Source organism: Vidua macroura, chromosome 12 (assembly GCF_024509145.1).
Source record: "Vidua macroura isolate BioBank_ID:100142 chromosome 12, ASM2450914v1, whole genome shotgun sequence".
NCBI classification, from domain to species: domain Eukaryota; kingdom Metazoa; phylum Chordata; class Aves; order Passeriformes; family Viduidae; genus Vidua; species Vidua macroura.
The window spans coordinates 19,509,183-19,524,467 of NC_071582.1; the positions used below are offsets into that span (position 1 = coordinate 19,509,183).

The following is a 15,285-nucleotide window of genomic DNA, read 5'->3' on the forward strand; positions in this document are numbered from 1 at the left end:
GCAAATGGAAACATTCCCACTGACTTCACAACAGAGGTGATGAGGCCTTTAATCATCAGTGAAGCAATTAATGCACAGTCCTGCTGGTTATAAATCATATCCTGTTAAAGCACTGAGAACTGCCTGCTTTAAAAGGAGACATGGTCACATCCTGAACTTTCACTAAACATTAAGGAAGTTCTGCTGTTTATTTTCTGACACCCACACTCCACATACAAATCGTCCACAGCTCTTCCCATATCAACTCCCAGTCTAAGCTTAAAAGACTTTTCTTCGCTCAAGATGCATTTAAATTTTAGTGTCACAGAAAGAAAGGACAGAAGGAGTTACTCACAAATGCAGCTCATCTCATCCACTGAGACACAGCTTTGGGTGGACCCAGGACACTCTGCAGACAACCACCAGGTTAAAGTTACAGCCTAAAGTCTTATAGAAATTTCTGTTTATTTACTTTTTCATTCAAAAGTAGACAACGTATTTTCAGACTTGCTCTTCATACCCTGAAAGATCTGCCTTTATCATGACTATATCTATGGGCAATACAGGATGTCTTCTATCACTCCAAGCTTTAGCTTCTTTCTGAAAGTCATCAAGCCCTTCTCTTGATTCCCAGTTTAAATTTACTCCTTGCTCTCCAACTAGGTACCTTCATCTCAAGAACCACCAATAATTGTCAAGAGAAGAGCTCCCATTCAACAGAAAGGGAACAAAATGCATGCACATCCATGAACCCTGGCATGCTTGATTCCCAGTCTTCTTATTGCACTAAACCCCTCATCTCAAAGCCAGTTTGAGCCCATCTTTCCATATGAGCCATATTTAGGTTTCACATTAGACCAGGGGTAAAACAGAGACACTCCTGCATGTGTGAAGAGCACAATGGGGACAGAAAGACCGTGCCCTAACAACTTCCACATCCCAAGGACCCGTGTGTGGCCTGGGTCAGCACCACGATGTCACTCCAGCCTTGGGATCTCATGTCAACCACATCGACCATGCACCAGCACAGCCTGACTGAGCCTTTGTTCACCTCCTGCAACAACACAATTTCTAGGATGAGACAGCTCAACGTGTTATTTGTGACCGTGGCTTTGAGCGATTGTTTGAACCCAAAGGGACGAAACCCTCCCACATGGGAAAACAGCCCAAGAGTCTGTGTCAACAGAGCACGGCTCGGGCAGAGGCTGAGACAATGGAGTCACCACGGGCTGCTCCTCACGTCGAAGCCACAGCTCGCTGTGGCCCTTTCTGGGGACAGAATACAGGGAGAACAGTTTGCTCAGGAAACCTGGTGTTGCACTCAGCCAAAGAAGCCAAACCACAGAGGGTGAGATGAACTGTGAGTAGGTTTTTCTGGCCCCAGTTGTCAGCAGAACTAAGGACTGATAAATGCAGGGATGAATTCTGATCAAATCTGCTTTTAACTTTTTTTATCCAATGTGGCAAATAATCAGACCTGGCTCAATCACCAGTAATTCTGTAGTTTAGTATGTAAAACCTACATTTTTTTGCCGGTCCTCCCACCTCCACTGTAGTTTACCTTGTCTGCTCTCAGCTTATGGGCAGCAACCTGACCCTTCAGCTCCTGAGCACAGAGCTCTTGTCTCAACACCTCCCCACCAACACCCCCTTCCACCAGCTGACATCATTCTCCTGGTCAAAGTTTCTCCAGTATAAGACCTGCAGGTTGTATCTGCAAAAGAATTGTATGTTTGATAATTTAAAAAAAAAAAAAAAAAAAAAAAAATTATTGAAATTTGACACCCTCCTTCTTCCCCACCACCCTATCACCCTGAGCTGTTTAAAGGACACACTGACACAACATTTCTGCCACCAGACTCCTGTATCTGCACCTGCAGAGACCACCTGGGCTGCAGTGATCAATCACTGAGGGCTTCAGTCAAAGCCATTTCAACTCTGTCCACAGAGAAATATCAGCTTGTGAATACAACTGATACTGCACTGAACTGGTCATTTAAAAACCCTGACAGATCCCAACCTTATCTCCCCTGTGTAATCTGAATCTGCTGCTTAAGCAGGAGGATGTGCATGAATCAGGACAGCAAGGCTCTCTATTACCCTCCCCAGGAGGTAAAAAACCTGCATGATGCTGTGTGACCTGGTTTCTCTCAGTGCACAGGGCACAGAACTCCACAAACCCTGTGTTGACAGGGAAATCAAAGTGAAAATTAAACAAACACAAACTAAATGAGTAATGCTTCTTCAGAAACAAAGCTCTAAGCAGAGGACATGAGTCCAGTGATGCTACAGTATTGGTGGCTAGCAAATCACTTTTACCATCCCTCCCTCACCCAGTTTTGCACACTGGATATCCTACGTGTACCCTAGGCTAAGCAAGTCACAAGCAAACTGGGTGAAAAGATTTTATCTTTTTAGCTGGCTCCCAGTTATTCATGAAACACAGAAAACCTTGTGCACGCACAAGAGTGATAAAAAACCCCAGTATTTTCTAAAAAGTGACCACAACTGTAATCCTGAAATGTTGTCAGAAGTTATTTCTTCATCTAAAAAGAAGCTTAAAAGCACAACTTGCAGCAGGAGCAGCACAGATCTGGAATGTTTTATCTTCAGTTTCCAGTATTTATTATTTATTTGTATTATCTTGCTTATCAGCTTTGCAGACTCTGCAGAAGCACAGTCAGTGGCGTTATGCAGACAGTGCTCCCTTTGTAGAGACTCAAGCTGAAGACTGACAAAAAATGTATTTGGTTTTTGTCTGCAGCTCAGGAAGTTTCCCTCAGAGGAGATCAGAGAAATCATTTAAAGTTTTGAGAAATAGTCATCTTGTATAATTACGCTGAAGATAATCATAATTTGTGAAGAACTCAGCAAGACAACAGACATGAAAGAATGATGTCTTGAATGCAGCTAAATTCCATGTTGAATTAGGGCTAGTTTGGCATCACTGTTCTTCAAGGTCCCATTCTTCCAACAACATTTGCTACAGGGGAAGCAATGAACCACAGCTTAGGCAAGAGAACTGAGCTTGGAAACCAGCACGCTGCTCCTGCACATGGTATTGTAGACAACACATGAGAGGTCACCAAAAAAAAAGCTGTTTTTTAAAATTTCCAGATCTGTCACTAAGATCTGCATTACAGAATTCTAATTTTGAGGAAAAGCTCCTTTCAGATTTCTGCAGGATTGCTTTAACAGAGAACCCAAGCAGCTTCCACAGCTCTTTGAGTCCTTTGAGCTAAACTCCCCCAGTTTTAAGTGATGCTAGTTTTCTGTCCATGCATATCCATCTTTCTTGTGGACACAGGGACAGAAATGGATCCATCACCCATAGGCACACAGACAGTCAGTGGGCCAGGCTAAGATCTGAGCCCAAGTGTCTCAGAGTTTTGGGCCATATGCTTATTTTGGGGGGTGTAGATGACTTTGTTTTACTTACCCCCCCCCCCCATATCGATGACAGTTGCTCTATGTGCTTCTTTCATACTGTTCCTTAAACATCCTCACACATTTTAGGTTACTGGCCAGAAATGCCAAGTACATCATGTTTCTGCTGGAGGGTACCTGAGCAGGACACCGAGTTCTCACTGCTGCAATACTGTGGTACGATTCACACATGAAGTGAAACACGTACTGTGCTGGCACCACATTCAAAGGGCCCCCTCCCAAGAGGCAGGAGCTCCACAACCCATCACATCCCCTCACCACCCGACAGATGCAGATCTGAATTTAGGAGCAGCACAACAACGTGTAAGTGCAGGCTTAGACAGATAACACAAACTCCCCCACACCCAAATCCTTCACTTAAGCTCTTCCGAGCACTCAGGTATTTGGATTCCAGCTTCCTGTAAGCCACCACCAACGGAGGCAGCACGTTCGAAATGGAGCCTCCACAGGGCATCCTTCAGCCACCGGGCAGGGATGGCTCAGCACCAGCCCCGGGCATCGCTCATGGTCCTCGTGGCACTTGACGGTGCCGTGGGGACCGTCCCAAAGCGAGAAGTGCTGCGGCTGTGCTCCTGCAGAGATGCTGCCAAAGGCCAGCCGCTGACATCTCGCCATTAACTGCATTCACGCCACTCTCCTGCCACGTTTCCCAGGAAATCTAGTTGCTACGCAAACGGAAAAAAAAAAAAAAAATGGGTTAACTGCCTGATATTTCTGTTCCTGAGACAGCAGACTTAAATCTTCTGGGGAGACTGCTTATTCCCATCCTCTCCTTCCTGCAGCTCTTTTAGGACAACTCCCCTCCACTGCAAAACCATTAGCACATATTGTTGCACTTTCCCTGAACCCCAGCCATCCCTTTAACTCCTTCCTGCCCAGCTCTTTTCCTGCCTATTCCTTGTCCTTCCAAGTGACACCGTGGTTCCTGCTGCTGCACTTCACCGGCCTCCTGGAAGGGAAGCTCTGCTAACCTGGCTGTCAGATGCAATCACTGCTGAGGCTGCAAATCTGCCCTCCGAAAACCTGTGGATCTAAAGCTCATTCTCTGCCTCACAGACTACAAAAGCAGGACTGTTACAAAGAGCCGGCGGCTCCCGAAAATCCAGCAGGCCTGTTTTGCCTTACAGTGGTCATTTTGCTCATGATTGATGTTCAGGAAGTGGATTGCTTCCCCTCTTGTTAGACCCTATCTGGATTCACAGCAGCCAGGATCAGCAAATGCTTTCCGCTCCGCTCCCTTTTAGCTGTGTCTGTAAATGGCCTTTGAGCCACAGCAATTTGGAGGTATTCAGCCTCTGAATCCCTAATTCCTTTCAGCGTGGTATCAAGGCTCTGCACACGCTGCCACCCCGGGAATGCCTTGCTAGCAGCTTCCCATTTCACTGGCTGTGCCAGCGATTCAGCTCACCAGGATGCTTTGTCAATGTAGTAATCCCAGCAATTGTCTGCTTGAGTACTTCATGGCAATCAAAAGCCATTTAAGATTTCAGGTTTGTCTTCCTCTTCCCCCCTCCCCATCTTCCCCCAAAGATGTCTTCCTGTCACCAGGACATTAGCTCATTTCTTTCACCAACGGAGGTGAGAAAAACGCATTTAGCCCTACTAAGAGTCTCTATCCGTCTCTTCCAAGAACAGACATCATCTCTAGAGGTTAAACCAAAATAGCAGTGTAGCAAAAAGCGATACTCAGATCTCCATCTAAGAGCTGAAGGACCCCAATTCCATTAGCTGAATTTGTTAAGTTGCATCTTTAGCCATTGTTTTGTGCGAGCAGATGTCGCAGATCTTGTTCTCTAAACGCAGCTCCGCCACAGCACCAGACTGTTCAGCAAGCACAGGCAAAACCAGGGAGACAAGAATCCTTCCCACACCAGCAAAGTGAATTCCTCTCCAAAGAACACTCTGGACAACACAGTGATAAATTTCCCTTTTCCAAATTCTTGACACAAAATCTAATGGATGCTAGACAAACTATTCTGCCATAAAACCTGCTATGCGATGTCCCAACAAGACTCCAACCTCTCTGTATGTAAATCTAAATTGCACAGCCTGTGAGATTTGCAATCCAAAATGCTCCATCCCACATGGTGAAGGAGAACATAACCCTGAAGAAACAGATTCCTTCACCCATTTCAAAGCATCAATCATGCGCTTTCTGTAACTTAATTACAGGTCTACTGCTGGAAGAAGGAATTAAGTTTCCATTAAAACCATCGCTGGTGGACAATTTGCCTCAGATTGCCCAAATAAAGCAATTTTACTGCATTGGATGCTGATATAAAGACAAATTTCCTGAAACCAGAGCTGAGCTGGGAACGATGGTATGATGGCCTATCATACACAGTTTTGCCACCCTGCTCTTACTGGCCAATAGGGCCAAGTACTTTTCAGCCAGGGCAGGCAGGACTCGGAGAAGGGTTTGTTCTAGCACAGGACTAAAGGGGATGTTTTATTAACGATCTGCCCCAGAGCTCCTGGCTGCTCCTCCGAGGGTGCTGGCTCAGCCAGAGCTGGGGTATACCCGAGCTGACATTTTAGCTCTTAACTCTTTCCGATTTCCCAAGCAGGCTTCCCGTGCAGCCTCCCAGCACTGCCTGCTGGCGCACACACTGGAGCAATGAGCATATCCCAGCATATTTCAGCAGAGCAGAGAGTTGCACCAAAGCCACAGACACACCTCTCACAGAAGAGATGATTATCCTGATGCTGCCAAGGCTTTGGACAGAATTCCCGTTAGCCCGTGGCACTCACGGCCATGCCCAGCCACATATGGGGACCACGGCAAGCGGCACACAGTGCAAAGCACCAAGACTGTTCCTGCTCCAAAATTAGGGGTGCTCAGGTAACAAACACACGGCTCGGAGACCCTGGCTCCTGCATTAGCTCAACCAGTCTGAAGCACGGAGCGTTTCACCCAGGCTGACTCCCCTCATCCGAGCCGTTTCACTACCTGGTCCAGCCTCAGCAGCGGCTGCAGAGAGCCGAGGTGGGTTTTACTCTTTGTTCCCAGATGCCTTTTCTGGGTCTCATTCCCAAGCATACGCTTTCAGCATGGCACAGTGGTTTTTGCTTCCCTATCCAGGGGATTACAGCAGTCCCCAAACTTAATTTCTTTTACCGTCAGGCTGTCAGCTCGCTCCACAAGCAGCAGCCAAGGACCGTACCAGCGTGGCGCAGCTGCGCCCAAGCCAGAGGCACCGAGGGACACACTTTGATGCCCGTGTCTCCGCCGGTGACCGGCAGTCAGTGTCCCCTCGCATCGGCGGGGCTGCCTGACCCTCAGGCAAGGTCACTGGGGCCACCTGCCAGGTGGAACCTGGCTGAGCCAGACCCTGCGGGAGACCGCTCGCGTCCCTGCCGAGCTGCCCGGCAACGCTCGGGGCACCGCTCGTCCCGCAGCCCGCCCGGAGAGCGCCCCGGGCCTCGCTCAGCGCGCCCGGGTCGGACACGAGCGCTGGGGCTGAGCGTGCCCCGAGGCTCGTTCGCACCTGCCCCGGGGCAGGGCGAGCGGTCCCCGGGGCCGGCGGGGGCATCCTGGCTGTAAGGGCATCCCGGGCCGGGCGGTTTTAGCCCGGAGGAACCGGCCGACCGGCCCGAGTCCAGCTGAATGGGAGTGAACCGAGCCAAGCCCAGCTCGGCTGAATGGGACCGAACCGAGCCAAGCCCGGCTAAGCTGAACGTGACCGAACCGAGTTGAGACGAGTCGAGCCCACCTGAACCGACCCCCAGCCCATCCCAGACCCAGCCCAACGCAACCCACCGGACCCCCATCCCCGCCGGGCGCCGCCGGCCCCCCGCCGCTCACCGGTGCGCGGCCACGGCGCGGCTCCGCAGGTACTTCTGCGCCGTCATGACCCCCACGAAGAGGAAGCTCTGTGCCGGCGGGCCGGGGCGGCGCGGCGGGGCGGCGGCGGCGGCGGCGGGCGGCGGGCGGCAGCCCTGCGGGCGGGCTCGGTGGGGCCGCGCCGCCGCCGCCAGCTCGGAGGCGCGGGGCAGGACGAGGCGCGATGCGAGCACGAAGCCCAGCACCAGCCCCAGCAGGACGCTGAGCCAGGCGCGGCGGCCGCGGCCCGCCATGCCCGCCCGGCCCGCTGCTCACAGCGCCGCCGCCGCCGCCAGCCGCGCCGAGGCGCCCAGCGCCGCCATGGGGGAAGGGGCAGGGACGGGAAGCGGAGGGAGGGGAGCGGGGGGCCGCCCGCCTCCCCGGCCCTGCCCCTCGGCACAGGCGCCGTGTGCGGCCCCGCCGCGCTGCCCCTGGCCCCGCCCGGCCGCGGCGGAGCCGCCCCCGGTGCGGCCCCCGCCCCGCGCGGGGCTCCGGGACTCGGCCGTGGGGAGGGGGCACCGGGAGCCGCGATGTGGCCCCGGGGCGGGAGGCAGCTCCCGGAGCACCACCCTGGAGCGGCGCCGCTGGACGTCCCGCCCCATCTCTGGAAGCGTTCCAGGCCAGGTTGGACGGGGCTTGGAGCAGCCTGGTCTGTGGGAAGGTGTCCCTGCTGCCCAGGGCAGGGAGTGGGATGGGATGAGCGTTAAGGGCCCTTCCAACCCAAACGTGGTTCTGTGACAGGGACCGGCACCTTAACCAAGCCTTCCACACAGGGTTTAGGGAACCTGGCCCAGCATCCCACACTGGGACCTCAGAACTGGGACACCAGAACCTCAGCCCAGCTGCCCAGATCAAGAGGATCAGGAAGCTAAGAGAATGTGGATGCTCAGCTCTGGGGACAGGGACTGAGACGCTGGACATAACCCCAGGATAGGCATCCCACCACCTGCGCCAAGACCCCGTGGCAGAACCCTGGCTCAGGGGCCAGAACTGGGAGCCCAGCCCTTCAGCCTAGGATGGGAAGACACTGGGGACAGATCCAGGACAGGCACCACGTCGGGTCCCTGCTGCCCAAGGCCCGGCTCTGCCCCATGGCACACACTGAGCCCAGGGGGATGCAGGCAGTGAGGAGCAGCCTTCCAGCCCTGTTTGCCTGGCGCTGGTGCATTTGTGCAGCACAGGCTGTGGTGACAAGGAGCCAAGGCACAAGCACACTCTGTTTTTTTCCCACCTTGCTAATTAAACCAACCAGAAATAGGTCAGTCTGTTTCCATCCGCAGGCTATAGTGAGTGCTCAAGAGATTGAAGACTTTATTGCATGCAGATTTCTTTTTCCTTTGTCCACACTGAATCTCCACATGCGTTTCATCTACAGAGCACTTCAGCTTCAAATGCTGCAGCCACAAACCCCTCACATTTCACAGAAAAAAAACCTTCCAGTCTCAAGAGAAGAAACTTATCAAGTTCTACCCACTGACCTCCTGCTTATCACTGTGGTTTCTTCCATTTCCTGCCCACTTCGGCCTTTCCAATTGCCAGTCTTTTTCATTTTAAATTTTATATATATCATGATGTCATCCACAACGAGCTGGGAAGAAGAAAGCCTTGGTGCAACGGCAGCAACCTCTTGAGCAAGAACCATTGCAAAAGAGGATATCGCACCACATTAATACTCTAGAGTAATAAGCCAAAGAGAGACATTCATGACAGATTTTTTATGATCACAAGTAACTGTCTCGCTTCTGGGATTGAGCAGGTAATGACACAATCTGCTTATCTAATGAGCTCAATGATATGGCTTGAAAAAAAATGCTTTTGTTTGGGGTTTATTGGTCTTGTGATGGTGCAATCCTCATACCGAGGTCAGCACAGATGAACTCGTGATGTCAGGAGCACAAATAAGACAAGAAAAGTGCCACCAGGATTTATGGTATTAAACAACAATAAAATTGAATACAAATAGAAACTAGATAAGAAATACAAACAGTGAACAGGAAAGAGCAGGACATCTCCTTTTGTTTGCCCATGGGCAGAACAGAGATGTACTGAGTGAGATGTGTTTTTGTGAAGAGGAAGAGAACTAAGTGGTGAAAAAGAGAGAAAGGAAGAACAGTCCAAACTGGAATACACACAAGGCAGGTAAAGCCAGGAGGGGCAGGAACACCATTGCTTGGCAAAGGCCAGCTGGACTGTCCTTTCCACTGTAATTCCTTTCTACTTCCCAGGGTCTGCAATGCTTCACAATTATTTCTAACTACTGGTGCACTGACCCTTTCCATGAAGCCTGGGGTTATCCTCAGCCTGTGCCACTCTGCACACATGGATCTTTTATTGCACTTCAAAAAGGTTCTTCATTAAACTCTGCTTCTCTCCTCTCCCCACAAGCCTGATCATCAGGTCCTGAAATACACGACATCAAGAGACATTCAAGCTACAAAAAAAAAGCAAGACCACTCCTTTCCAAGAGAGGCACATGTGGCAAGTCCATGAGCAGGAATGAGATTACCCTCTGCCTGCTCCAAATCAGCTGTAAAAATCTCCTGATTTAAGGGAAAGCCACTGTGGCCTATGAATTACAGGAAAAGGCAGAGCTAGCATGGTTAAAAGGCAATAAAAAGGAAAAAGGTTGGGGCTGGGGCTGAGGAGCTGTCAGTTGGCTTCTTCCCACAAAGAAAAGAAGTTAGTCATCAGAACAGAGAACTCCGTGCAACTTCAGCACACATGGAAATGATGAGGCAGAGCAGCACGTTCCCCTGATGGGTCTGCTCAGCCCAGAGCTCTCCTGGGCATGTTCCCACCTCGCTGCACCTCCAGAGCAATTATGGTTCTGGAGCTCACCACGTGCAGGGGTGGTCAGAGAATACTTGGGCAGGGGCAGGAGAAGGAAGGGGAGCTTTCCTGGTGCCAGGATTTGACCTGCAGAGGAGGCACAGTCAGATTTCATACGAGATCACACCCCAGCTCTAAGGCTGAGATGTCCAGCTGTGAAGAGGGGTTGCCACCTGGGAAGGTTGCAATGCTCACACAATTCCCACAGCACATCCACATGCCTGCCTTTGTGCCATTTATTGTGCCAAACTCACGTTCCAAAGTGCTAGGCAGGCACGTGGCCCTTTTACTGCTTATGCCCCCTCCCCTGTTCTTGCATAGAGCGGCTGCTGGAAAAAAAGGGGAAAAAGCAGATTTAGAGAAAACCTGAAGAGCATGGCTTAGTTCTTCCAGTGGAATTATAATGCTGTTACCTGCCTAGAGTGTATTTTTAATCTGGATGGCAGCAAAAGGTCATGCTGCATAATCACATTTAAGTGCCATTCCCTATTAATACAGCTCTTGGTCTCAATAGCTGTCACTATATATCATGGTTACCATATATTCAAAGATGTGATATTTTTCTTTTGTAACATAGTCTACAAGCATGAACGCATCTTTAGGCAGCATGTTTTCAATTCCTTGTGGGATGGCTGGAGGAGGTATTCCAAGGGTTCTCCAAAATCTGCAGAGGATGCACATGGTGTGTGCTCATCTCCACGCTCCCATCCCACTCCCTCCAGCGAGATTAGCACCCAGACCAGCCAGTGAGAGCCCACTTGACAGGCCCACATGGTTTAGATTCAGATTAACAAAACTGTAATCCTATTTTTAAACAATGAAAAAGTCAAGTCCTTGAGCTGCCAGTGTGTGTGTGTGTGTGTGCATACAGAATAAATGTCATCCTTGTGGAATAAAGAACCTGAATACCAAATGAAAAAGTTTCTTCCACATAGGAGACTTTGTCCATTAGAGGAAAGGACTATCTTGCATTATTATCACTTCTTTTTCCCACTTCATCTCTGGCAAGCCCACTTCCAATACTTGCAGGATTTACCTTCTATAAAGACACATTCTTTACCACATTTAAAAATAATAGTTACAGAAGTGAACTACTCCCCAAATGCTCCAGAAACTTTAATTATGAATGTTCCAGTACTCAAACTTACACTTTAAAAACTGCCCAGGCACTGGAAAATGAGCATACTTCATATATTCAATATAACAGACACATGGTGGAAAAAATCTCACTGGGCAAGCAGTAGCATTTGTCTCTGTCACAGTATTTCCAGCACCGCTGCATTTTCCCAAATGATGCAGAAACTCCTTTCTCAGCTCCAGCACCCACTTTTTTGTTGTTTTTTTTTTTTTTTTTTTTTTTTTCCCTGCCCATCCTATTCTGGTCCTGCCACGGCCCAGCCCCGAGCGATGACTCAGAAGCGCCCGGGGCTCGCTCCGAAAGCCGGCCCGACATTGCCATCGCCCGGCCCGGCCCCGCAGTGCAGCGGCCTCGCCTTCCCGGCCGGGAGATGTGGCAATGCCATGGAAAAAACCCTGCTGCTCCCCAGGCAGCTCCCCAGGCGCCTGCTGAACCCACCCGGCTGGGGACAGGAGCAGCGCTGCGGGGTGTGACGAGGCGACTGATGCGTTTTTAACGTGGTGCCGCCAGAGCCGAGGCAAGAACGCGCTGGAAAAGCCCAGAATATGTGTTTAAATAGTGAGCCTCAAAAGCAGAACACCTAAAGAAGTGGCAGTTACATTACCTAATAAATGGAATTCACAGGCAGTGCTGCCCCCTTCTAGTATGTGATAAAGTAAAGCTGTACAACCTGTGTTTTTTTGGTTTTTTCAAAGTGCATCTTTCAGGCCAAGCTGACAGTAACTCCCCATTTTAATGCAGACTAGAACTAGACTTAAATGCCAGATATTTCAGGGTATCCATTTCCCCTCCATTCTCTTTAGATAAAATTTTCTAAGTTCTTTTCCCTGCCTCCCTCCATGACTGTTACCCACAGAACCAGCTTGGAAGCTGGTAACCACCACACAGAAAGAATCTATGGTAGAGGAAGGAGTGAAATTGTAAATTCACCAGTGGAGATCTTGCTCTGTGCTGAAAGTGCTTTTTAGCAGGTGTGCACTTCAAAATAAAATCACAGCAATCAGTACCTGAGAACAGCACCTGTCTCCCCTGCCAGCGCCTTGCCACGGAAACCTTCAACAAGAAATGTGTTATTTTCCCCACCAAAGCTGAGCTGAGGGCATCTATTCCACTGAAGACATCAGTTTATCATAAAAAAAAAAAAAAAAAAAACCAACAGAAGGTTTTGAAGTCGCTGGCTCTGGAGCTGGGAATATGGGCAGGGTGTGTGTCAGCCTGCCTTGGAAGCTCCCACAAAAATCAGCTACAGCAGTGCAGCCGGGCCAGGACGCCACCCAGCCAGCAGCCGTGTGCTTTTCCTTTGTGGTTGCAGAGCTGTTCCAAAAGCCAAGCTTTCATTCCACACAGGAGGGAGGAAAAAAAAAAATAAAAACCCAAAGCTTCAGCCCATCCAAGACTAGCTTTTTTTTTTTTTTTTTTTTTTTTACAGCTGGAAATTGCATAGTTTCACTGTTCAGCTATAGCACGGACAGAAATCCACTGAGCTTCACTTGTGGCTAAACTGACCCCTGAAAAGGTGCCACTTTTTAGCCTGTGTAAGGGCAAAATTCATCCAGAAGGTGAATCTGATGCTGAGATGTGTGCTGATGTGCAGCCAGGCTTGCAACTGCACAAGAAGGGAGCTGCCTGCTTGAGCAGGAGGCAGAAAGAAGAGCATTAGAAGGATTTAAATGCAGCCAGTAACAACAGGGCTGCTGGTGAAATGGACAGGAGACTCTCAGGCTGGATGCCATCCCCCTTCACAGAACTCTGGAATGCAAAGTCACCTTCTAGGGAGGGGAATAAGACACAAACCTCTCCCTCCCCCCCAAAAAAAAAAAATCTAAACACGTGAGCTGAGTACCAGCAGAGTCTGAGCAGAGAGCCACTGCACAACAGCCCAGCTCCTTGAGTTTTGAGTCAGAATAGTACAGAGCTGAATAAAGCACAGATGAGATTTGTTAGTACTGGCATTTCACACCTGCACTCAGATTTTGCAAGGACAGCAGTTCCTTGCAGATACAGGTGCAATTATAATTTTCATTCACATTGATCTTTGATTGAAACACAGATAACTCTGGAACACCTGGGAACAGCTCTGCTGACTGAGTCCCCCATTGCCCTCACTCCCCAAACTCCCTCTTCTGTTTGTTATTAAAAATTTCCAGCATAAGAAACATATTTTTTAAACACCCAAGTATGCAATATCACTCTTAAAATCTTTCCCTCATTTCACAATGTTTTTTAAAGGCACAAATAAAGCCAAATAATTTTTATGAGTCTGACATTGTGGGTTGTTTTGTTCAGTTTTAACTCCAGTGCTCAAGATCTCCTGATGAATAGTTAAGAGAACTATGCACAAACCAGATCTCATCTGCAATTTAAAGAAAACAAAAAACTCCAGCACAGAAATCATCTAAAAGCAACAAAAAATACTTAGCTGCACTTCACAAGCAAGTTAACATCTTCAGAAATTTTTTGTGCCTCTGAATGTTTTGCTTGGTTTTTGAATTTTTTAATACCCAAACCAGATTATTCTTCAGTGGTTAAATACCATTATACAGCAGTTAAATAGTTTATTACCCAGCTTCTCCCAGATAGAGGTATTTCCAGAACATCTGCATGAGTAAAGCAAGAGGCTTCTTGCATAACTGCTCTAGTGGGGGGGAAAAAAAAATCTCCTGAAGGCTTTTTAATATGATCTTTCATAATTCAAGTTCTTGGGAATTCATACCAAACCAGGAACAATGGATTCATTAAATAGTTCACTTTCACCTAATGCTTTCTGCATGCTTCACTCCTGAGCTATAAAGCAGCAAGCAACCACCTTTCCATAATGCTTGTGGTCAGGGGAGAGCTTTCCATTTGAAGTCAGAGGAAAAAACCTTCCCTCTTGTGCAGGTTGTGAGCCAAAAGAAAAGTTTTATGAACTGAGGTTTTTCGTCCCACCCTGTTCAATAGCTTAGAAGTGTCAGACTAAGAAAAACTCAGGAACTTGAGGATTAAAATAATAATTAAAAAAAAAAAAAAAAGACAAAAAAGTTTGAAGCTTCCAGAAAGATGTACTTTTCATTTTCACTTGACATGTCTTACTAAACCTTAGAATTGGGCAAAAAGCCATATCCCTAGTCCTAGCCAGAAGCAAGTCTTGAGACAGAGAAAGATTAGCATATGCTCAGTTAAGACCTGCTTATTTATTTTGCAAATGCTTTTCTGAATTAAATAAACCCATCCCTGACCATTTTATGAACACAAGGATTTCTTCTGCTTCTTTAGAACAACAACCTCCCCCATTTGTTTTTCTGAAGACAACACCTCAGTCTGTTGCCTGTTTCCCCAACACAAGGGGGAAGATGTTCCCTAAGGCATTACAACTTAGTCCTCTTTCCTGAGGAAGACTCTTCAGATCTTGAAAATATCCTTCCCCACCTCTATTTCTTTTTGCCTTATGAAGGATTAAAACCTTCAGTTACATACACTGGCCTCTGAATGAATTTCCATAGGAACATCAACAGCCTCACTTCACCTTCCATGCACACATGACCAAACACTTTGTTGTGTCTAAAACAAAAGGTTCTTGGCCTTTCAATTTCATTACCAACTTTAAAACTCTAATAACACACTCCTGCTGCATTTCTAGCCAAGAGAAATATCAGCATGCATATAAACAGTGTATTCAAAGCTGACACTCGTATCTATTGATAAGTACAAATATTCCAGGAGTAAATATTCAGAAACAAGTGCTTGAGCAGCCCTAAGCTCTAAGGATCCACTGCTCCCTACCCCAATGCCCACAGACCAGCTCAGGAGCAGCAACTGGACTCAGGGACACTTGTCCTATGCCAACAGGAATTATTTCACTCCTCTCCAAAGACAACCTGGATTTTATATGTCTGTTGGATTATAGAGAGAAAATCAAGGGGATGGGATGCTTGGAAAGTTTGGTTATGATGACCAGGTGTTTTCTGTCCTCAGTGCTGGACATACACCAGAAGGATGAACACCACATGCTCCTTGCACCCCTCACTTGCCAGTGTGACACTTTCACTGGCCAGAGCCCTCCTCAGCACACACCACCCTCAGCTTTGGT

At 48.4% G+C, this 15,285-nt stretch overlaps 1 protein-coding gene and 1 long non-coding RNA gene across 2 annotated transcripts in view; both read right to left on the reverse strand.

Moving 5' to 3' along the window:
* The window catches only part of CHSY1 (chondroitin sulfate synthase 1), a 75,273-nt gene extending 67,758 nt beyond the window's left edge, over positions 1-7,515 (reverse strand). The window contains exon 1 of the mRNA XM_053987957.1: positions 7,232-7,515. Coding sequence (XP_053843932.1) covers positions 7,232-7,503 — 272 coding nt within the window. The 5' untranslated portion in view covers positions 7,504-7,515. The remainder of the gene's footprint in view (positions 1-7,231) is intronic.
* LOC128813158 (uncharacterized) lies at positions 3,776-6,630 on the reverse strand. The gene is made up of 2 exons (XR_008438933.1): positions 6,545-6,630; positions 3,776-4,091 (listed from the first exon to the last, which is right to left on the reverse strand). It is a non-coding gene; the product is annotated as an uncharacterized LOC128813158 (long non-coding RNA).
* Positions 7,516-15,285: the final 7,770 nt, after the last annotated feature.